Raw genomic sequence first — 24,634 nt, 5'->3', positions numbered from 1 at the left:
ACTTGAACTCATGCTTCCTTCATGCCCGAGTGTCCAAGTTGCTCCTTTCCACCTGACAGGGGGGGGAGTTTCCCTGGTTGGACGTAGCGCGTGGAAGGAACACGTTATTCCAACCAGTTCCTTTCCCCTCCATCAGGCGCCCCGGCTGGCCAGGGGGAGGCAGTTTAGTGACCAGGATTACGGCATGTTTTTTTTCTGAGGGTATCTACCCTAGGGGACACGGGGAGAACATGTGAGGGTACCTACCCTAGGGGACACTGGGAGAACATGTGAGGGTACCTACCCTAGGGGACACGGGGAGAACATGTGAGGGTACCTACAATATAGGGGACACGGGGAGAACATGTGAGGGTACCTACCCTAGGGGACACGGGGAGAACATGTGAGGGTACCTACCCTAGGGGACACGGGGAGAACATGTGAGGGTACCTACCCTAGGGGACACACAGGGAGAACATGTGAGGGTACCTACCCTAGGGGACACGGGGAGAACATGTGAGGGTACCTATCCTAGGGGACACGGGGAGAACATGTGAGGGTACCTACCCTAGGGGACACGGGGAGAACATGTGAGGGTACCTACCCTAGGGGACACAGGGAGAACATGTGAGGGTACCTACCCTAGGGGACACACAGGGAGAACATGTGAGGGTACCTACCCTAGGGGACACGGGGAGAACATGTGAGGGTACCTACCCTAGGGGACACGGGGAAAACATGCAAACTACACACAGAAAGGTTCTTTCGCCAACCCCACCCAGGGTATGAGCGGGAATCGATCCCGCAACCTTCTGGCTGTGAGGCGACTGCACCTTCTATTGTGTACCTACCACACAGGGCTGTGTACCGCTGTGTACTTGGTGTGTACTGGGTGTGTACTTGGGTGTGTACCTACCACACAGGGCTGTGCACCGCTGTGTACTTGGTGTGTACTCGCGGTGCCTTCGGGTCTCAGGCCCTCCGACGCAGCCTGGTGGAACCTGAAACACAGACACAGGAAGTGAGGCCGGTGGGTGACGGGCATGCCAGCAGCAGCAGCACGTGACGTCACTAAACTAAAGCCACAGGAAGTGATGCGAGCGAGCGTGCGAGCGCGGACGGACGTACCTGTTGATGGTCATGGGGTTCAGCCCCAGGTTACTCTGGGTCACGACCTTGTTGATGCCCTGGAGGGCGACCATCTTGGCCTTCATGATGGGGTCATCTGGACAGACAGACAGACGGACGGACGGTGTTTATGACGGGTCATTTACATTTCAGGTATTGGTCATTGAAGTATGTCCATTTGAAGTGTTAGAGTGGCTTATTGCCGGTAACATGCAGGAGTCTGTCCCTTAAGAGTATATACTGTATGAATAGAGACGGCACCCGAGTTCTCCTTCCGTCCACTTGCATTAAAGGGACACTTCACCCTTTTTGCAAAATAATATATGTTAATGACGTTTAGGAGCTTTAGAACACTTTCCTGGGGGTCTTTATGTGTGTAAATGTGGTTTTAGATATTTTTGATTGTAGCAGTGAGCCTTTTGTCTCTGATGTCATGGACAATGGGCTCACTTCCTTCCTGGACTACATGTTGTCTCAGTAAGACAGCTCTCCCCCCTATCCACAAGGAGGAGCAGTGCACCAAAGAATTATGGGAATTGTAGTCCAGGAAGGTAGTGAGACCAGTGTCCATGACATCAGAGACAACAGGCTCACTGCTACAATCTAAAATATCTAAAACCACATATTACACACATAAAGACCCCCAGGAAAGTGATCTAAAGCTTCTAAACGTCATTAACATATATCTTTTTGCAAAAAGGGTGAAGTGTCCCTTTAAGTTGAGGCGATTTCACTCCTCCTTCCGGGTAGGAACAGAGTGCATTCTGGGATGGATTGGCCCCTAAACACATGAATGCGCTGCCGTTGAATGCTCGCGAACGCGAACGAGCGTGCTGCCGTCGTGAACGTTGCACAATGATAGTCAACGGACCAGCGCGTTCATGTGTTTGAGGCCAGGCTGCAATATCAAATTTGGCCACTATGTCTATTTCACCTCAGGGTTTCCTCTGGGTGCCATCTCTATTCATATATACTCTATGGTCTGTCCCCGTTACAATGCCCCATAGACCTCTGGGAGATGGAGTCTGTCCCTGTTACAATGCCCTATAGACCTCTGGGAGATGGAGTCTGTCCCCGTTACAATGCCCCATAGACCTCTGGGAGATGGAGTCTGTCCCCGTTAAAATGCCCCATAGACCTCTGGGAGATGGAGTCTGTCCCCGTTAAAATGCACTATAGACCTCTGGGAGATGGAGTCTGTCCCCGTTACAATGCCCCATAGACCTCTGGGAGATGGAGTCTGTCCCTGTTACAATGCGCTATAGACCTCTGGGAGATGGAGTCTGTCCCCGTTACAATGCCCCATAGACCTCTGGGAGATGGAGTCTGTCCCTGTTACAATGCCCTATAGACCCTCTGGGAGATGGAGTCTGTCCCTGTTACAATGCACTATAGACCCTCTGGGAGATGGAGTCTGTCCCTGTTACAATGCCCTAGACCTCTGGGAGATGGAGTCTGTCCCCGTTACAATGCCCCATAGACCTCTGGGAGATGGAGTCTGTCCCCGTTACAATGCGCTAGACCTCTGGGAGATGGAGTCTGTCCCTGTTACAATGCCCTAGAGACCCTCTGGGAGATGGAGTCTGTCCCCGTTACAATGCACTATAGACCCTCTGGGAGATGGAGTCTGTCCCCGTTACAATGCCCCATAGACCTCTGGGAGATGGAGTCTGTCCCCCAGTTACCTATGTTACCTGTAGGGTGTTATCAGGGTCTATATGTTACCTGTTGGGTGTCGTATCAGGGCGTTATCAGGGTGTCGTATCAGGGCGTTATCAGGGTGTCGTATCAGGGCGTTATCAGGGTGTCGTATCAGGGCGTTATCAGGGTGTCGTATCAGGGCGTTATCAGGGTGTCGTATCAGGGCGTTATCAGGGTGCCGTATCAGGGCGTTATCAGGGTGTCGTATCAGGGCGTTATCAGGGTGTCGTAGCAGGGCGTTATCAGGGTGTCGTAGCAGGGCGTTATCAGGGTGTCGTAGCAGGGCGTTATCAGGGTGTCGTATCAGGGCGTTATCAGGGTGTCGTATCAGGGCGTTATCAGGGTGTCGTATCAGGGCCTGCATGTGTTTGTGCTGCTGCTGTTCGTGTCTCTCCTGATCGAGGAGATCTTGCAGGAGTAGCGGCTGCTCCTCCAGGAGCAACGGTCTGGACGACAGGGGAGGGGGGGACTGGGGGTGAGACTGCTGAGGGTGAGACTGCTGAGGGTGAGACTGCTGAGGGTGAGACTGCTGGGGGTGAGACTGCTGGGGGTGAGACTGCTGAGGGTGAGACTGAGGTGAGGGGTGAGACTGTTGAGGGTGAGACTGAGAGTGATGCGAGGGGTGAGACTGCTGGGGGTGAGACTGCTGGGGGTGAGACTGCTGGGGGTGAGACTGCTGGGGGTGAGACTGCTGAGGGTGAGACTGAGGTGAGGGGTGAGACTGCTGAGGGTGAGACTGAGGTGAGGGGTGAGACTGCTGGGGGTGCTGGGGGTGAGACTGCTGGGGGTGAGACTGCTGGGGGTGAGACTGAGAGTGATGTGACGGGTGAGACTGCTGGGGGTGAGACTGATGGTGAGGTGATGGGTGAGACTGTTGAGGGTGAGACTGTTGAGGGTGAGACTGCTGGGGGTGATGCTGCTGAGGGTGAGGCGAGGGGTGAGACTGGGGGTGAGGCGAGGGGTGAGACTGGGGGTGAGGTGAGGGGTGAGACTGTTGAGGGTGAGACTGCTGGGGGTGATGCTGCTGAGGGTGAGGCGAGGGGTGAGACTGGGGGTGAGGTGAGGGGTGAGACTGTTGAGGGTGAGGCGATGGACTGAAACCTCTCCCTGGCTGTTGTTGGAAGACAGATGGCTGTCCTGGAGAGAGAGAGAGAGAGAGAGAGAGAGAGAGAGAGAGAGAGAGAGAGAGAGAGACATAGAGAGATGATGGAGTGGGGGGTGAGAGAGAGGTGTCAGAAAGCCTCTGTATCTGACCCGTTGTTCTGCTTCATCAGCTGCAGTTACACAGTTATCCGTTCCTTACATTTATCTGTTCCTTACACCATATTTATGACTGCTGCAGTTACACAGTTATCCGTTCCTTACATTTATCTGTTCCTTACACCATATTTATGACTGCTGCAGTTACACAGTTATCCGTTCCTTACATTTATCTGTTCCTTACACCATATTTATGACTGCTGCAGTTACACAGTTATCCGTTCCTTACACATTTATGTCCCAGCCCACTGATACTCTGGCTAACTGGTCTTTATTCATGGCTTTCACAGAGTAAGTTCTAAAAAACTAAAGAAAAGTTGTGTTTTGGAAGATTGTGACCGTTTTAACTGAAGCCTGTTTATGCATTGAGGACAGAGGGATGGACGTAGAGAGATGGAGGTAGAGATGGATGGATGGAGGTAAAGATGGAGAGATGGAGGGATGGAGGGATGGAGGTAGAGATGGATGGATGGAGGTAAAGATGGAGAGATGGAGGGATGGAGGGATGGAGGTAGAGATGGAGGTAGAGATGGAGAGATGGAGGGATGGAGGTAGAGATGGAGGTAGAGATGGAGGGATGGAGGGATGAGGTAGAGGGATAGAGTTACCTGCAGACATGGAGGACAGTCCTCTGTGCGACATCAGGACCGATCTGTGATCCGATTGGATGACTGATGGTCCTCCTGGAACCTGGACCACTGATCTGTGATCCGATTGGATGGGTGATCTGTGCTCCGATTGGAGGACTGCTCTGTGTGGGTGTGTCTCGGCAGCACTGACAGCTGCTGCAATGTCCTGGGATGAGAGGAGAGAAGGGTTTTAATGTCCACACGCACAGGCACGAGACAGACGCACGCACACACACACGCACAGGCACGAGACAGACGCACGCACACACACACGCACAGGCACGAGACAGACGCACGCACACACACACGCACAGGCACGAGACAGACGCACGCACACGCCTGACTAACTAAAGGGCAAGGCTATGTTGGTCAGAAGCTATCCGCTAAGCTAAAGGACAAGGCTTTGTTGCTAAGACGTTATCCGCTAAGCTAAAGGGCAATGCTACGTTGGTCAGAAGTTATCCGCTAAGCTAAAGGGCAATGCTACGTTGGTCAGAAGTTATTCGCTAAGCTAAAGGCCAAGGCTATGTTGCTCAGAAGTTATCCGCTAAGCTAAAAGGGCAAGGCTATGTTGCTCAGAAGTTATCCGCTAAGCTAAAAGGGCAAGGCAGCATTCAGACCGACATGCTACCTTGCTAAGGAGGTGGTTGCCGGTTCCACCGCCGGCGGGGAGTCTCGGCGAGGCGTGCATGGCGGGGGGGAGGGGCTCCGCCTTGACGGACGCCTGGCCGTGTCCAATGAGCACGGGCGACTCCCTGGCTTCCTGTTTCACCTGGTGGAGGGCGTGGCCTCTCTCCTCCGGCCCCTCCCCCAGGTCCAGCTCCTCCCCTCCCTCGGGGTCGGCGTACGCGATCAGGTCAAACTTCCCCGACAGCAGGAAGTCGTCCAGGTGGAGGTCGTTAGGACCCAGGTCCAGATCCTCCTTACCTGATGGGATTGATTAGATTTTTTAAAGGTATATTCAGTGATTTCACTTAATTCAAATATCACTTATTTTTTTTGTTTCGTTGTGATAATCCTCTCTACTATAGAGTGTGCTGACCATATAAGGAGTTCCTCCCTGTCCCCAGTTAACCCCTGGGGGTCAAAAAAACCTTAGGTTTCGTTTTTGACTCTCTATCCTGATTGGACGAAAGGCTTTGGGTCCCAGCCAAAAACGAAACCTACGTTTTTTTTGAGTGAAATCACTGAACATACCGTTAACAAACCTTTCTGTGCTTTCTCAGTGATGTAAACAGGTTTTCAACGTAATGAGTCCCAAGAAGCAGGGACGGCCTTTTAGAGATGAGTCCCAGGGACATTTTATGAGTCCCACTTCAATGACGTTAGGAGTCATATTTTGCCATCTTTACAAATTGCAGCATTTAACCCCCATTTATTGTTATATGGTTATAAATGTGGTTATATTCATGTAGAAAACAGAAGGAGAAATGATTATTAAAAGCTAGCAAAATAAACTAAAAAATTAATAAATGCAGAGGTCGTTGTTTTATTGTGTCTGCGTTTTGAGATGCAAAATGCACCCTATTTTAATCTCTCTTCTGTTCTGGTGGTTTGTGGTAAAAACAAGTCGCATTCAATCCATGGATGGATTATCGCGATGGCACAGTGACAGACATTAAATGCCATTAACAATAAAGATAATTTAATGTTTGTTTTACATCACCTAATCATAAAGCAACATGAGTTAAATATATTAGCGCCCCTCACTTCACACGGGTTTGATTTTTAATATTATAATTACCATCATCAGGTTCCATCAGGTTCAGGTTAATCAAATTAGCATAATTGCCATCGTCAGGTGAATATAATTACCATAATTACCATCGTCAGGGTCCATAAGGTTTAGGTGGATCTAATTATAATAATTACCATCGTCAGGTGAATATAATTACCATAATTACCATCGTCAGGGTCCATAAGGTTTAGGTGGATCTAATTATAATAATTACCATCGTCAGGTGAATATAATTACCATCGTCAGGGTTTATTAGGTTCAGGTCATAGCCTGTAATTTCTTGCACTGTAAGTCGCCATATTTCTAGATCCGTTTGGGCCCAGCTGGCCATTGGCTGGCTCCGTTTGGGCCCAGCTGGTCATTGGCTGGCCCAGACAACGAGGCGGGACTTCCCCCCCCCCCCCCTTGCTCTTCGTTGGTTTTTATTTTGACTGAACGGGGGGTGGCTCCCGATCATAGACTGTAACGGTAGACACGCCCCTCAGAACATGCGCGACTTTATGGTCATTTTTTTAAATAAATGGGACCATAATTCTCTAAAAAGAATATTATGACATTAGAAATGAGACTTTAAACTAGTGACTGGAAGCAGAAAGTATTCATGACCATGTTTATTAAGGTAATACAGTCTAGGTGAAGTTGGGCCCAAATACATGGACTTCTATGGGGCTATGGGTTTTTCTGGGTCCAATGACAGACAGCGCCACAACAGGCCATTATATGAACTTTCAGGAAGTCCCCGAATTACCATCGCCGGGGGTCCATTAGGTTCAGGTGGATCTAATTACCATAATGACCATGGTCAGGTGGATCTAATTACCATAATTACCATGGTCAGGTGGATCTAATTACCATAATTACCATGGTCAGGTGGATCTAATTACCATAATTACCATGGTCAGGTGGATCTAATTACCATAATTACCATGGTCAGGTGGATCTAATTACCATAATTACCATGGTCAGGTGGATCTAATTACCATAATTGCCATGGTCAGGTATATCTAATTACCATAATTACCATGGTCAGGTGGATCTAATTACCATAATTACCATCGTCGGGGTCCATGAGGTTCAGGTCCACCAGGTCTTTCACCTCCACGTCTTCCAGGTCTTTGACGGCCGAGTCGTCCGCCTCCTCCTCTAGCCCCTCCCCCATGGCGACGGGGTGCATGTGCGGGAGGGGGAGGAGCTGGGGGAAGGGGAGGCGTGGCCTCGTGTCCGCCGCTCGGTGCCGCAGCTCGATGAACGGCTGCCCCATGATGCAATGGGGCTGGATGGACCGAGGGAGGAAGGACTGGGCGGGGCCTGGAGAAACACGGAGAATGATGTCACTTTAACACCCCGAGTGGCGAGGACGGAGGTCTCCGTTCAATCAGTTGTGACCAGATGTGACTGAGAGACTGACATCGCGCAAATTACAGCTTTTTCACCAGAGGAGAAAAACTGTATTTAATTTTTTTCCAAAATGAGTTAATATGTCAGGCGGACTCTGCACATACTCTGCATGTCTGAAAAAAGTGTCCGAGCTGAAATTGACGTGTAAATATGAAATAAATGCTTAAACATGTAGCTATAGGTGTAATGTTAGAGACCACAGAAGACATGTAAATATGAAATAAATGCTTAAACATGTAGCTATAGGTGTAATGTTAGAGACCACAGAAGACATGTAAATATGAAATAAATGCTTAAACATGTAGCTATAGGTGTAATGTTAGAGTCCACAGAAGACATGTAAATATGAAATAAATGCTTAAACATGTAGCTAGGTGTAATGTTAGAGACCACAGAAGACATGTAAATATGAAATAAATGCTTAAACATGTAGCTATAGGTGTAATGTTAGAGACCACAGAAGACATGTAAATATGAAATAAATGCTTAAACATGTAGCTATAGGTGTAATGTTAGAGTCCACAGAAGACATGTAAATATGAAATAAATGCTTAAACATGTAGCTATAGGTGTAATGTTAGAGTCCACAGAAGACATGTAAATATGAAATAAATGCTTAAACATGTAGCTAGGTGTAATGTTAGAGACCACAGAAGTGAACCTTTCAAGCCTGTTTTCTCAACTTGCCGTTTTCGGCAAAATATTACTCTATAAGCCATATCTCCAAAACTGGTGGGTCAAACTGAACAACCAATATGTCAATGTGAAGCTATGATAAAATGTCTACAGAGGTTGCCTGTCGAAGGTACAGTGGGAGTTTGTTCCATGTCGACGGCCCGTAGAAGCAAAAAGCTGCTTCCCCGTATTTTTTTGTTGCAATTTTTTTTGGCAAAGCGAGCAGGCCAGCAGTGGAAGACCTTAGGGGGCGGTTTGGGACATATTTAGGCAGGCAGTCATGTAGGTAGGAAGGTGCGAGACCATTGAGAGCTTTATAGACAAGTAAAATAATTTTAAAATCAATCCTAAAAACAACCGGAAGCCAGTGCAGTGATGCCAAAACTGGAGTAATTGTTCTAACCCTAAATAACCCCTGGTCCTGAAGAAACGGTGTGGGCTCCAGTAGCCCTCTACTCCATGACGATGTATTGACCCACGTGACCTCACAGCCCCTCCCTCCCTCCCTCCGTCTCTCTGTCCTCCTATTGGTAGAGACCTACCTGGCATCATGACAGCATGTGGTCTGACGGCGTCCCCAGCGCCCATGGTCCTCCCGGGGGGAACGGCAGGGAGGTCTGGCAGAGCCAGCCCAGAGACGGGCAGCGTCTGCTGGGCCTGGCAGTCCTGGTGGAGCCCCCCGGCCCCTGGAGCTCCCGCAGCATAGCTGAACCTATAGGAGGAGACAATACCGTTCATCACCACGTTTGACCCATTCTGACCTGAGATCAGATTCATACGAGGTTTCCACTGGACACACACTGGTCTGATCAACCCATTCTGACCTGAGATCAGTTTCATACGAGGTTTCCACTGGACACACACTGGTCTGATTATAACCCATTCTGACCTGAGATCAGATTCATACGAGGTTTCCACTGGGACACATACACTGGTCTGATTAACCCATTCTGACCTGAGATCAGATTCATACGAGGTTTCCACTGGACACACACTGGTCTGACTTCATTACACACCCTGGAGTAATTTTTTTTTTGACCAATGGGTGTCTTCACTTTGCATTTAGGGTTTCTTCCTGGAGGCTGAACCCTTGACAGTCAAACGGGGCCAATGAAATGAACAGTAATACAGTGACATCACACTATCAGACCCTCCCCCTTTATCATACAACTACAGTTCAGGTGGATCACCACCCACCAGGCAAACCTAATGAACCTTGGTGTGTGTCTGCGGTAGGGGGTCCCTGGGTAATTACCTTAGTGTGTGTCTGGGGTAGGGGGTCCCTGGGTAATTACCTTAGTGTGTGTCTGGGATAGGGGGTCCCTGGGTAATTACCTTAGTGTGTGTCTGGGATAGGGGGTCCCTGGGTAATTACCTTAGTGTGTGTCTAGGCTATAGGGGGTCCCTGGGTAATTACCTTAGTGTTTGTCTGGGGTAGGGGGTCCCCGGGTAGGGTGGTGGGGGGCGGGCGTAGCCCAGGGGGGGTCCTGCGGCCTCCTCCAGGGACCAACCCGTGGCGGAAGGAGCGACCTGTCCACCGGGGGCAGCAGAGGGTCCGGTGGTGGCGGAGGCGGGTCTGGGCGGGGGAGGGGGAGGGGCTTCGTTCAGCCTCATGGACGACTTCTGCTGCTGCTGACGAAGGATGAGCTGCCTCAGCCTCTGACGCTGTGCACGCACGCACACACACACACACACACACACACACACACACACACACACACACATTATTAGGGTTAGTAACAGTGGGAAAACGACCGGATTAAGGTTGGTGAGGGGTCCGTTTGTGTCTTTTTGTGGTGCCACTCAAAGTGAAAAAAGGAAAGGAAAGGTACCATGTTTACCCAGGGTAACTGGACTAAGGAAAGGAAAGGTACCATGTTTACCCAGGGTAACTGGACTAAGGAAAGGAAAGGTACTATGTTTACCCAGGGTAACTGGACTAAGGAAAGGAAAGGTACTATGTTTACCCAGGGTAACTGGACTAAGGAAAGGAAAGGTACTATGTTTACCCAGGGTAACTGGACTAAGGAAAGGAAAGGTACTATGTTTACCCAGGGTAACTGGACTAAGGAAAGGAAAGGTACTATGTTTACCCAGGGTAACTGGACTAAGGAAAGGAAAGGTACCATGTTTACCCAGGGTAACTGGACTAAGGAAAGGAAAGGTACTATGTTTACCCAGGGTAACTGGACTAAGGAAAGGAAAGGTACCATGTTTACCCAGGGTAACTGGACTAAGGAAAGGAAAGGTACCATGTTTACCCAGGGTAACTGGACTAAGGAAAGGAAAGGTACTATGTTTACCCAGGGTAACTGGACTAAGGAAAGGAAAGGTACCATGTTTACCCAGGGTAACTGGACTAAGGAAAGGAAAGGTACCATGTTTACCCAGGGTAACTGGACTAAGGAAAGGAAAGGTACTATGTTTACCCAGGGTAACTGGACTAAGGAAAGGAAAGGTACCATGTTTACCCAGGGTAACTGGACTAAGGAAAGGAAAGGTACTATGATTACCCAGGGTAACTGGACTAAGGAAAGGAAAGGTACTATGTTTACCCAGGGTAACTGGACTAAGCTCCAGAACTTGTTTACAGCCAGGCCCTGCTCATAGAACATTTCATGGTAGGGGTTCAATGCCTTGCTCAAGGGCACTTCAGCGGTGGTAATTTTAACGTGCCGGTCCGGGGATACAAACTATAGCGACCTTCCGATATCAAGAGCGCTCCGCAAACCGTTCGGCCACCGCTGCCATAAGTGACTACTGGGTTGGGCTTGTTGGGATGCATGTTCCAACCCCTAGTATGTCTGTCAGAAGCCGCTGAGGGGTGATTTCACCCGCGTGCATTTAGCAACTACCGCTATGTACATTTACTCCCGTGCAACGCTGTGAGCCCATTGGTTACCTGTCGGAGCTTCTCCTCAGAGTCTCCCAGCTGAGGCAGCGAGCTGATTGGCCCGTCCAGCACGCTCATGCCCAACGCTGCCATTTCATTGGCCGCCGCCGCCTTCTCCATTCGAGGCGCCGGCCCCGGGGCCACGCCGCGACTCTGCTCGAAGGGGTCGTGACCCGGCGTCCGATTGGCCAGGCCCGCGAATCCGCCCGCCTCCTCCGGTATCCCAGGGTGCTTTGGGGTCTGGCCACCAACGCCGCCGGGGGTTCTGGGAAATGTGTCCTGTTGCTGCGACCTTTGACCTGGGGACTGTTTGACAGGCAGGCAGAACGATGAGTTAAAAGCACAGGCAGACTCTTCACATACTACACCATGTCTGAAATAGATGCTTAAACATGTAGCTAGGTGTAATGTTAGAGACCACAGAAGACATGTAAATATGAAATAAATGCTTAAACATGTAGCTAGGTGTAATGTTAGAGACCACAGAAGACATGTAAATATGAAATAAATGCTTAAACATGTAGCTATAGGTGTAATGTTAGAGACCACAGAAGACATGTAAATATGAAATAAATGCTTAAACATGTAGCTATAGGTGTAATGTTAGAGACCACAGAAGACATGTAAATATGACATAAATGCTTAAACATGTAGATAGGTGTAATGTTAGAGACCACAGAAGACATGTAAATATGAAATAAATGCTTAAACATGTAGCTATAGGTGTAATGTTAGAGACCACAGAAGACATGTCAATATGAAATAAATGCTTAAACATGTAGCTATAGGTGTAATGTTAGAGTCCACAGAAGACATGTAAATATTAAATAAATGCTTAAACATGTAGCTATAGGTGTAATGTTAGAGACCACAGAAGACATGTAAATATGAAATAAATGCTTAAACATGTAGCTATAGGTGTAATGTTAGAGACAACAGAAGACATGTAAATATTAAATAAATGCTTAAACATGTAGCTAGGTGTAATGTTAGAGTCCACAGAAGACATGTAAATATTAAATAAATGCTTAAACATGTAGCTAGGTGTAATGTTAGAGTCCACAGAAGACATGTAAATATGAAATAAATGCTTAAACATGTAGCTATAGGTGTAATGTTAGAGACCACAGAAGACATGTAAATATGAAATAAATGCTTAAACATGTAGCTATAGGTGTAATGTTAGAGACAACAGAAGACATGTAAATATGAAATAAATGCTTAAACATGTAGCTATAGGTGTAATGTTAGAGACCACAGAAGACATGTAAATATGAAATAAATGCTTAAACATGTAGCTATAGGTGTAATGTTAGAGTCCACAGAAGACATGTAAATATTAAATAAATGCTTAAACATGTAGCTATAGGTGTAATGTTAGAGACCACAGAAGACATGTAAATATGAAATAAATGCTTAAACATGTAGCTATAGGTGTAATGTTAGAGTCCACAGAAGACATGTAAATATTAAATAAATGCTTAAACATGTAGCTATAGGTGTAATGTTAGAGACCACAGAAGTCAACCTTTTCAAGCCTGTTTTCTCAACTCTCTGTTTCTCTGCCAGACATTACTCTATAAGCCATATCTCCAAAACTGGTGGGTCAAACTGAACAACCAATATGTACATTTGAAGCTACGATTCCCTGCTTTCACATGACATGCAAACAAAAACCAAATCCAATGGCAGGCTCTCAGTCAAATCTGGTCACATTTGATGCTCCTCATAAACCCACTGTACAATGAAGACCGTCACTAATTGTGATTGGTCAGATGGAAGGCGTGCGTGCGTACCAGGTGGTGGATCAGGGGTTCGATCCCGGCTCCGCTGGCCGGTGGCCCCGCTCCGCCCGCAGGCCGGAGGGCTCCGGGGTCGACGGGCGGTCTGAGGACAGAATACAGTATCGCTCATTTTAATATCTTCACACAGGGGTCAAGGTTCAAGGTTAGCTTTATTGTCCCCTTGCGGGAAATTGGTTAGTAAAAATACACACAAAATACACACAACAACGTTCAATACAGGACTAAGAACAGGGCACTAGACATACAGTAGCAGCAGAGTCAGCTAAAGTGTAGTCTAGGAAAATTGGCCTCAGATCCTGTGCAGCAGGGGCGTGGCCCAGTGCGTTGCGTTTCAAATGAAATGCGAATCAAAAGACAGGGGCGGGTTCCACATGGAGTCTAAATAAGACGGAAGGGAAACAATTGCTCCTTGAGCGGTGGTGGCCTATACTACAATTTAATTTTGAATTGGATTCCCTTCGGACTATTTTCATGGTATGCACAGTGCTTCAGACCGGAAAGGGGAGTGTCCGCTCAGATTCTGAGCGCAACGTATACTTCCCTCACAGGGATACGTTCCTTTTTTCCAAGAAGTTCCTTTTTTCTCGCCCGCCTAGTGGCGAAAAATAAAACTTCTGGGAACTCAGATTAGCTTAAGTGCATTAGTGTCTGCAGTATGTGCAAAAGGGGCAAGAATAAAGTGCTATTTGCTGTTCAGCAGTTGAATAGCAGTTGAAAGGGGCGTCTATAGAGTATATATGAATAGAGACGGCACCCAGAGGAAACCCTGAGGCCAAATGGACATAGTGGCCGAATGAAGGCATTGCAGCCTGGTCTGGCCTGGCCTGGTTGTGGGGTAAGGGCTAGTATACTCTAAGTTTATACGTCTATGAAATGAACTACCTGCATCTGGGAGGAACAGAGGTCACATGACCTACCTGAGCGTCCCAGAAGGCGTGGCGGTGTAGGGCTCCCGGGACGCCGGCGCCCCCTGCTGGTGGTGGTGGTAGGTGTCGGCGCTCCTCTGGCTCCCCGGGGACGGCGGGTAGCGGTCCGACGGCAGCACGCCGGCGGTGGGGGGGGCGAAGGGGTCGAGGGGGGAGGGGGAAACCCTCCGATTGGACGACGCAGCCGCCTGCTGCGGCGGCCCGAACTGGTCCAATCGCAGCGCGGCGGCAGCGGGGGGAGGAGCCAGGTAGGAAGGGTCCGAGTGGGGTCGAGGGGAGGAGCCGTAGGGGTCGTGGGGTCGAGGGGAGGAGCCATAGGGGTCGTGGGGTCGAGGGGAGGAGCCGTAGGGGTCGTGGGGTCGAGGGGAGGAGCCGTAGGGGTCGTGGGGTCGAGGGGAGGAGCCATATGGGTCGTGTGGTCGCGGGGAGGAGCCATAGGGGTCGTGGGGTCGCGGGGAGGAGCCATAGGGGTCGGGGGAAGGTCGGGAGGAGGCGAAAGGGGTGGGGCTCCGGTGGGGGGAGGAGTCCTGGGGGGGCTGGAGGTGGGGGGGCATGGGGGTCTTGAACTCTGACATCATCATCCTGTGGTGGTGGTGGGGGGGTGCGGAGGAGGAGTGTCTGGACGAAAGGTCAGAGGTCATTCCTGAGGGGGGGCTCATCACCCCCCCGCGGGGTCCTATAGGGAGCAGAGGTCAAGAGGTCAGGATTGCAAATTCATCCGGATTTATATACTGGGTCAGTTCTTCTTAAAGGAGAATTCCATACTAAAAGGCTTGAAGGAGAATTCCATACTAAAAGGCTTTCTTACCTTTCTTTGTAGTTGTTACGTCCCCACCAAAGAGGTCCAGGTGTTATTTTGTGCAAAAGCTCCTTATTGGCTGTTTCCCCTACCATAAGTCCTAAATTAATTGCAGTGAATTGCATTGAATTGAATGGGGCTATGGGGTGTTGTGCTAATTCGCTTATTTCCATCGCTCAAAATTATAATTTCTTTGTATATATCCTCTCTTCATAATGTAAATAATATCCCAAGCGGCACACTTTACTACTTCTTTCGATGGAAATAAGCGAACTAGCATAACACCCCATACATCCCATTCAATTCCCATTCAATGCAATGCAATTCATTGAGGGCTTATGGTAGGGAAAATAGCCAATAAGGTTGGCTATTAAAGTTTTTGCACAAAAAAACACCTGGACCTCTTTGGTGGGGACGTAACAACTACAAAGACAGGTAAGAAAGCATTCTAGCATGGAATTCTCCTTTAACACTAGCATGTATTTATATACTGGGTCAGTTTCTATCTTAACACTAGCATGTCTGAAATAAATTCACTCCTACTCGGAGTCGGCTGAAAGGTCAGGATGACCGTGTTTTTGGTGCGATTTGATTGGCCACTCTCTCTCCCCCACTCGTCTAATGATCTTCACACCTCCCGACAGCTGGAGACGAACATTGTTGAACAATGTTCGTCTCCAGCTGTCGGGAGGTGTGCAGATCATTAGACGAGTGGGGGAGAAGGGGGGGGGGGGGGCGGCGGTCAGTTTGGCCGATAAAGCCAGACCTAGTAGGTATAACCAGTAAGACGCGGGAAGCGAACGCAGCTCGTACATATTTGGGTTCTTTTAAGATTAATTTTTAAGTTATTATTTTTTTAAGTCTCATGTCACCATGACTCAGCCATAACCATATAAGGAGTCCCCAAAGCAGCTATACGTTCAAATATGGAGTGTGTTGCAGCAATCACAAACAAATCACTCAGCTCCATATATGGGCACAAAGGGGGGACACACGCACGCACGCACAGACATGATCTGCTAGGTCTCATAGTAAGTGCTCACTACATTCGCAACTATGCCTAAAATCATATTTAAAAAACGTTTTCAATCTAATATTTAGACAAAGTCATGCAAGGGGAACATTCTCAGGACTTCATGAGCAAAGAAAATCAACTTAAAAATCTCAAAATCGGTCAGAAAGGCTGTCCGACGTGCTTGTGAATTAAGGCTGTACTGGGATCAGTCAGGAAACAACTCACCCTGCTGCTGCTGCTGTGACATCACAGGCCTGGGTGGGGTCTGTTGCTGTGATGACATCACAGGTCTGGGCGGGGTCTGTTGTTGCTGTGATGACATCACAGGTCTGGGCGGGGTCTGTTGTTGTTGTTGCTGTGATGACATCACGGGCCTGGAGGAGGAGGAGGAGGGGTCGGCGGGGGACGGAGGCCCCAGTGCATCGTGGGCCGACGGCGAGGCGCTCAGAGATCCGCCGTGGCGTTGGGGGGGCGTGGCCGGGGGGCGGTCCCAGGGCGAGGAGGGGCGGTGGGGGGAGGGCGAGTGGGGGTGGGGGTGGTGGTGGGGGGAGAAGCCGGAGGGGGGCGGGACTTGTGGCCGCAGGAAGACGTCGTCGTGTGGGTGTGGCCTGACCTGGAAGGTTATTATTGTTGTTGTTGTTTAAAAGGTATATTCAGTGATTTCACTCAAAAAACCTTAGGTTTCGTTTTTTGGCTATAGGCGGCAAAGCCTTTCATCCAATCAGGATAGAGAGCCAAAAACGAAACCTACGGTTTTTTGACCCCCATGTGTACATCCCATGGTCCATATGTACATCCCATGGTCCATGTGTACATCCCATGGTCCATGTGTACATCCCATGGTCCATATGTACATCCCATGGTCCATGTGTACATCCCATGGTCCATGTGTACATCCCATGGTCCATGTGTACATCCCATGGTCCATGTGTACATCCCATGGTCCATGTGTACATCCCATGGTCCATATGTACATCCCATGGTCCATATGTACATCCCATGGTCCATATGTACATCCCATGGTCCATGTGTACATCCCATGGTCCATGTGTACATCCCATGGTCCATGTGTACATCCCATGGTCCATATGTACAGAAAAGTCCTATCCGATTCAGGGGGGCAGTCAGACAGATATTTTGTGAAGCCACTAAGGAAATGAAAGTTCATATAATGGCCTGTTGTGGCGCTGTCTGTCATTGGACCCAGAAAAACCCATAGCCCCATAGAGGTCCATGTATTTGGGCCCAACTTCACCTAGACTGTATTACCTTAATAAACATGGTCATGAATACTTTCTGCTTCCAGTCACTAGTTTAAAGTCTCATTTCTAATGTCATAATATTCTTTTTGGAAAATTATGGTCCAATTAATTTAAAAAATGACCATAAAGTTGCGTATGTTCTGAGGGGCGTGGCTACCGTTACAGTCTATGATCGGGATTCCCCTCCCGCTCGAGTCAAAATAAAAACCAATGGAGAAGAAGGGGGGGAAGTCCCGCCTCGTTGTCTGGGCCAGCCAATGGGCTCAGCTGGGCCCAAACGGATCTAGAAAGATGGCGACTTACAATACAAGGACTGACAGGCTTCATTTTACGTTCATGTTAGACCCGGGGAACGCTTTGTCCATATGTTTTACAGTCTATGATCCGATTGCATGAAATGACTTTAAACTACCGTACATTCACTTTGCCACTCTATATCTGCCATTCACTTCATGCATGCGCAAATACCCTTTTTATTATGAAAAAAAAATCACACCCATGTGAAGTGAGTGGTTCTCTTATCACCATGCGTAGACTCAACATCAGTCCCAGGGGCCAAAAGCAACAGGTATAAGTTCTCCTTCGTGCCTGTAGCTACCAAGGCTCTAAATGCCGATAGAAGGGGGTAAATTGGATTTGTATTAATTGTATTAATTTTTTATACAACTTTCTGGAAAACGTATGAATTATAATGTTACACTGATATCTTTAACTGCCATCCTGTTTTAAATGTTCTATGTGTACTATGTGCCTTTTTACTGTGTTCTTGTGTTTCATGTTACCTGCCTGTGTTACGCCTTGCTGTAAACCAAATCGCCCCACGGGGACAAACAAATAAATGAACCTGAACATCTCCGACCTTTTGGACAACAATCCAAAAACACTGTTATGATATGACCTCTCACCTGGAGAGGGGAAGCCCCGCCCCCGGGGTGGGCGGGGCTCCGGCTCCCCGCCTCGGGGGAGACTCCTCCTCCTCCTCCTCCTGCTCCTCCCACCATGGGATGGTTGCCTAGCAACGTGGTGGTGGTGTGGTGCTGCTGCTGTTGGCGCTGCTGCATGTCGCTCTTCACCTGCTCCAGTTTCTGACACGCCTCCATCTTGGCCTGCTCCTTGTTCTGCTGTCTCTGGATCTGAAGAGGGAGGAGAAGACACGAGTTTAACCCATTCTGACCTGAGATCAGATTCATACGAGGTTTCCACTGGACACACACTGGGTCTGATGAACCCATTCTGACCTGAGATCAGATTCTAAAAAATGTCAGTCGCTCTTCGATTTTTCAAAAATAGCAGACCTACAAGCTCGTATCGCGCCACTCGGTGGCGCGATACGAGCTTGTAGATCTGCTATTTTTCAATAGGTAAAGCATAACATGATGCTGAACACCAAAATGGGTGCCCGGTCAGAATGGGTTAAACCGCCGTCTGGATCCGAAGGAGAAATACATAACGTTTATCCCATTCATTATTAGAGATGCACCAACGACATGATCGGAAAAGCGTATCGGATTCGTCCCGTATCGGCCCCCGTAAAGACGTCGGTCATCGGATGGGACTCGAGAAACGATACCGGTTATTTTCGCCGATATTGACGAGGCAGTAATAGTGTGACCGTCGATACATTCTACATTTATTGTGTGCACTCGTCTCGTTCGTTTCTGTTGGGAGGAAACCTCAACTAAATTTGTTCCATAACTCAGTGCTATTGAACACCCTTTACGTCTGTGTGTTGTTTCATAAATCAGTGCTATTGAACACCCTTTACGTCTGTGTGTTGTTTCATAAATCAGTGCTATTGAATACCCTTTACGTCTGTGTGTTGTTTCCTAAATCAGTGCTATATTGAACACCCTTTACGTCTGTGTGTCGTTTCATAAATCAGTGCTATTGAATACCCTTTACGTCTGTGTGTTGTTCCATAACTCAGTGCTATTGAATACCCTTTACGTCTGTGTGTTGTTCCATAAATCAGTGCTATATTGAACACCCTTTACGTCTGTGTGTTGTTCCATAACTCAGTGCTATTGAATACCCTTTACGTCTGTGTGTCGTTTCATAAATCAGTGCTATTGAACACCCTTTAGGTCTGTGTGTTGTTTCATAAATCAGTGCTATTGAACACCCTTTACGTCTGTGTGTTGTTTCATAAATCAGTGCTATTGAACACCCTTTACGTCTGTGTGTTGTTCCATAAATCAGTGCTATATTGAACACCCTTTACGTCTGTGTGTTGTTCCATAAATCAGTGCTATTGAACACCCTTTACGTCTGTGTGTCGTTTCATAAATCAGTGCTATTGAACACCCTTTACGTCTGTGTGTTGTTTCATAAATCAGTGCTATTGAACACCCTTTACGTCTGTGTGTTGTTCCATAAATCAGTGCTATATTGAACACCCTTTACGTCTGTGTGTTGTTCCATAAATCAGTGTTATTGAACACCCTTTACGTCTGTGTGTTGTTCCATAACTCAGTGCTATTGAATACCCTTTACGTCTGTGTGTCGTTTCATAAATCAGTGCTATTGAACACCCTTTACGTCTGTGTGTTGTTCCATAAATCAGTGCTATTGAACACCCTTTACGTCTGTGTGTTGTTCCATAAATCAGTGCTATTGAACACCCTTTACGTCTGTGTGTTGTTTCATAAATCAGTGCTATTGAACACCCTTTACGTCTGTGTGTTGTTCCATAAATCAATGCTATTGAACACCCTTTACGTCTGTGTGTTGTTCCATAAATCAGTGCTATTGAACACCCTTTACGTCCGTGTGTTGTTCCATAAATCAGTGCTATATTGAACACCCTTTACGTCTGTGTGTTGTTCCATAAATCAGTGCTATTGAACACCCTTTACGTCCGTGTGTTGTTCCATAAATCAGTGCTATTGAACACCCTTTACGTCTGTGTGTTGTTCCATAAATCAGTGCTATTGAACACCCTTTATGTCTGCGTGTTGTTTCGAAAATATTGAACCAATGGAAAGTAGTAAAAAGCACTTGACAAAACCTCTTAACTCCATTGGACCGTCAAACTGTCAAACACCTTTGATGAGGCCGTGTTGCTTGGTTTTCAAAATATAAGGTTTTCTGAATTTCCTGAAAGATGTATAATTTTCATTCCCTGAAAAAAATGTAACATTTTGTAGTCAAGAGGTTTCTTCCCGAAAGCAGAGACGTAATATCAATTGATCGGTTTCCATTGTGGTCTTCTGTATATAATATCGGAATCGCGGTCAGAATCGTCGTCGGCAGAGTAAATGGGATATCGGTCGTAAATGTCATTATCGTGCACCCCTAATTATATTGACATATTTAAACCATGAATACACATTTGAACCTTTGTGACTTCATGTTCTGTCTGTCTGTCAGTGAGTGAGTGGTTTAATGCGATGAGTGACTTTCTACATTAACATGCAGGGGGACAATCCTGACTGCTATCCCAAAACAACATATTATTCCCTATACAGAACACTAAACACATAAGACTCATATATATATATGGAATAACAATCTACTGGTCAAAACGATTCCCCTAATCCTTAAAGGACAACTTTAGTCGTTTTGATGTTTTAAGGGTGTTATTAGAGAAAGTAAAAGATGAGTGTTGTTTTCATTTTGCTGCTATCTTTCGATTTAGGGAATTTAGCCGTTTTTTTTTACATCTGGCCACAGGAGATCACGGGATCTACTGAATGTGTCAATCTGACATATTGAGCCTGGCTTCCCCCCAGTAGGCTTCCTTCACATTCAGTACATGCTGTGATATTTTGTGGCCAGATGTAATTTTTGGGGGTCTAGTAGGACTATAGTTGGAAAGAAATACATATTTAGCCCCATGTTTGAATGCCCCCGCCCCTCTGTCAAAAACAGCTAAAATCCCTGAAACGAAAGAAAGCCGCAAATGAAAAATAACACTCATCTTTTACTTTCTCTAATCACAACCTAAAACAAAACTAAACTAAAACGAAGGTTGCCCTTTAAGTAACATAAAGAGCACATCGTCTCCGTGTACACTGTACGAGACTAAACATTCCACCAGGGGGAGCTCTACACACTTTGTACCGTGGAGTTTTAGCAGCTGTTGTGAGTCGTCTTTCTAAAGAACTGCCATGGTGTTTTGACCTGTTATAAGTCATATTTTCTTTCCACAATCCACGCTAACCGCAAAAATATAACCTCTTCTGATGGATAACCTCCGGTATTCTGATAGCTAATAGCTAACAAGCTAACCCCCAATATCTTTTATAGCGAACACGCTAACCTCCAGAATTCTTATAGCTAATAGTTAACAGGCTAACTTCTGATGCTAACAGCTAACACAAAGAAATGGGAATCTCGATGGAATCCCTCTGATGCTAACTGCTAACAAAAACAGAGAAAGGGGGGTATCACTCAGATGCTAACGGCTAACGCAAACAGGGAAATGGGGAATACCTTTGATGCTAATGGCTAACACAAACGGAGAAAAGGGGAATCCATCTGATGATAATGGCTAACACTAACAGAAAATTGTAATGTATCGGATGCTAATGGCTAAAGGGCAACACAAACAGAGAAAAGGTGAATCCCTCTGATGCTATTGGCTAACTGCTAACACAAACATGGAACAGAAGAATCCCTGTGATGCTAACGGCTAACACAAACATGGAACAGAAGAATCCCTGTGATGCTAACGGCTAACACAAACATGGAACAGAAGAATCCCTGTGATGCTAACGGCTAACACAAACATGGAACAGAAGAATCCCTGTGATGCTAATGGCTAACGGCTAACACAAACAGGGGAATCCCTGTGATGCTAATGGCTAACGGCTAACACAAACGGGGAACAGGGGATCCCTTACCAGAGCCAGTCTTCCAGCTCCGTCTACAGAAGCCTGCCAGGGACATTCTTTAACTTTGCTTTGGGGGAGGGGTCTTTCCTGGGACCTCGGTGGCTCATTAAGCTCATTAACCTTTTTAACGACAATTAGCACATCAATTAGCAGATTATCAAACGCATGCATAATGACCTCACCATCTTTAACCACAATTAAGACATTTACAGTTCAACAAAACGCATGCAGTCATTAAACCATTTATAGGCATATACGGCATTGATCATGCCCCCTGGTGGTAAGTCAATGAAATTCATAATAATGCATCCATCCAACCACGTATTTATGTATTCATCCCCCTAGCATGCATCCTACTGGTTACTATGGTTACCAATGGTTGCTAGGCAGGGCGGGAGATTGACACCTCAGTGCAACTAATAGTTTTGCTGTGTTTTGAGGAGTGCTAGCCCCTCCCCTAGCCCCTCCCCCCTCCTATACACAGGTTTATCTTTAGTTCAATGTTTGTTTAGTAAACGCCACATTGACAATGAAGGGAAAATGTACGTCATGTTGTCTCTTTATGTTATCTTGTTAATGGCGCTTAATGTTTGTGTTTGCACCGTTTGTTTTACAATGTATTAGCGCCCCTCACTTCACACGGGTGTGATTTTTTTATTTACATTCTAAGCCAATATATAGCGGTCATCTGCATCAGGGCTGCAGCGTTACGGTTAAGGTGATAATCACAATGATTGTTGCAACATCTATTGTCACAATTATGATTCTTTTGTATTATTTACTAAAATGCATTAATTTGGCTCCTGATGAGTTGATTTCCCGCCCTGGGTCCAACTGATGATGGTTAACACACACCTGTCTGTCTGTCTGTCTGTCTGTTGTTTTAGTCAGTCAGTCAGTCAGACATTTACAAATCTGTAGATGTAAAAGCTCAATCGCAAGAATTCAGTAAAGTAAAAGTAAGTAAAAATGTTACTTAACACTACTGTCTGTCTGTCTGTCTGTCTACCTGCCTGTCTGTCTGACCGCCCACCCGCCCGTCTGCCCGTCTGTCCGTCTGTCTGTCTGCCCGTCTGTCTGTCTGTCTGTCTGTCTGTCTGTCTGCCCACCCGTCCGTCCGTCCGCCCGCCCGTCTGTCTGTCTGCCTGTCTGCCTGTCTGTCTGTCTGTCTGTCTGCCTGTCTGTCTGTCTACCTGTCTGCATTTCCATTCCTGTTCGTGCTCCGTCTCTCTGGGTTTGAACACGCTGTCCGCCTCCATGGAGGCGGGGTCGTACGGGGCGTGGTCAGGGAGCGGCTCCTGCGATTGGGTCCTTTTCAGCGAATCACTGGAGACCTGCACCTTGTTCATACGCTGCGCAGCCCGGTTGTCCCTGGCTTTGACCTGGGGAGAATAAAGCATTTCTGATTGGTTGACCTGGAGAGAATAAAGCATTTCTGATTGGTTGACCTGGAGAGAATAAAGCATTTCTGATTGGTTGACCTGGAGAGAATAAAGCAGTCCGATTGGCTGTCCCTGGCTTTGACCTGGAGAGAATAACACCCATTATACAAGACAGGTCGTTTCGAGGAAGCGATCGGATTGGTTGAAACGAAACAGCTTTCTAGCCGTGCTTAAACGAACGTTATGGAACACCTAAATCAACACATAGAAATAATGTTTGAAGGCACTGAAAAGCTGCTATTGGGGTGGCAGTCCCAAGGGTTAAAATGCACTCAGGACCTCTGTTTCTTTTCTACTGAAATATCCCTGAAGAGTTTGTAATACATGATAAATATTTAATCAAGTAAAAAAGCAATCACACGACGCTGGTGCCAACAGGACCCACCAACGAAAGATCAATGGATGGACATTATTGAGGAACTGTATTCTATGGAAAAACTAACATTCATACTGTAGACTACAAGAGGATAAATTCTATATAAAAAGTGGGAAAAGTGGAATCTCTTCTCTCAGCCTAGTGATATTGCAAATAGGATTTCATTGAATGTTTGTTGTAATATATGAAAAATACAGCCTTTTTTCTTTTACTTTTTGTCTTTTTATTTTATTTTTCTTTCCGTATCGTCTTGTTAGTTGTGTTTTTTTGTCCGTTCTTCCTTCAATAAAAAATAAGTGGGAAAAAAAGAAAAATGCACTCTGGACTGGAGTTAAAAACGTTGGCTCTGAAAGAATATATATATTCAAACATTTGCACCACATTTTCACGATTTTTCAAAAAGAACAGATCTACAAGCTTGTAGATCTGCTAAAGAATGCTTACACTGCAGCATACTATGCACGTATAGATGCTTGTAGATCTGTGAACAGATCTACAGACTCACCACATATGGCGCTCTATCCTGAGAGTTGGCTTTCCTCCACAGTTTAGCAATCTGCTTCACCCTGTTAGACCAATCTGTGCACACAGACACACACACACACACACACACACACACACACACACACACACACACACAGACACACACACACACACACACAGACACACACATTACCACATGTTGTTCTTGCTTACTGTAAATCACTCTGGATTAAGAGTGTCTGATAAATGCCTAAACTGTAAATGCACTTCATTACTTGATTCGGTATGCG

The 24,634-nt window shown here is 46.9% G+C and overlaps 1 protein-coding gene across 1 annotated transcript in view; it reads right to left on the bottom strand.

Moving 5' to 3' along the window:
* The window catches only part of LOC308336017 (uncharacterized protein), a 111,929-nt gene that overhangs the window by 38,300 nt on the left and 48,995 nt on the right, over nt 1-24,634 (bottom strand). Inside the window, exons 44-59 of the mRNA XM_080793259.1 lie at nt 24,367-24,440; nt 23,237-23,425; nt 22,053-22,163; nt 18,114-18,341; nt 16,172-16,559; nt 14,124-14,808; nt 13,198-13,288; nt 11,411-11,707; nt 9,926-10,173; nt 9,051-9,220; nt 7,489-7,743; nt 5,329-5,624; nt 4,677-4,863; nt 2,833-3,945; nt 1,108-1,204; nt 896-980 (exon numbers count right to left, since the gene is read on the bottom strand). Coding sequence (XP_080649385.1) covers nt 896-980; nt 1,108-1,204; nt 2,833-3,945; nt 4,677-4,863; nt 5,329-5,624; nt 7,489-7,743; nt 9,051-9,220; nt 9,926-10,173; nt 11,411-11,707; nt 13,198-13,288; nt 14,124-14,808; nt 16,172-16,559; nt 18,114-18,341; nt 22,053-22,163; nt 23,237-23,425; nt 24,367-24,440 — 4,514 coding nt within the window. The remainder of the gene's footprint in view (nt 1-895; nt 981-1,107; nt 1,205-2,832; nt 3,946-4,676; nt 4,864-5,328; nt 5,625-7,488; nt 7,744-9,050; nt 9,221-9,925; nt 10,174-11,410; nt 11,708-13,197; nt 13,289-14,123; nt 14,809-16,171; nt 16,560-18,113; nt 18,342-22,052; nt 22,164-23,236; nt 23,426-24,366; nt 24,441-24,634) is intronic.

The sequence above is a fragment of the Protomyctophum bolini genome (genome assembly GCF_963924005.1).
Source record: "Protomyctophum bolini genome assembly, chromosome: 21".
NCBI lineage: Eukaryota > Metazoa > Chordata > Actinopteri > Myctophiformes > Myctophidae > Protomyctophum > Protomyctophum bolini.
Note: the sequence above shows the minus strand (reverse complement) of the source record. Positions and strands in the feature narration are given on the sequence as shown.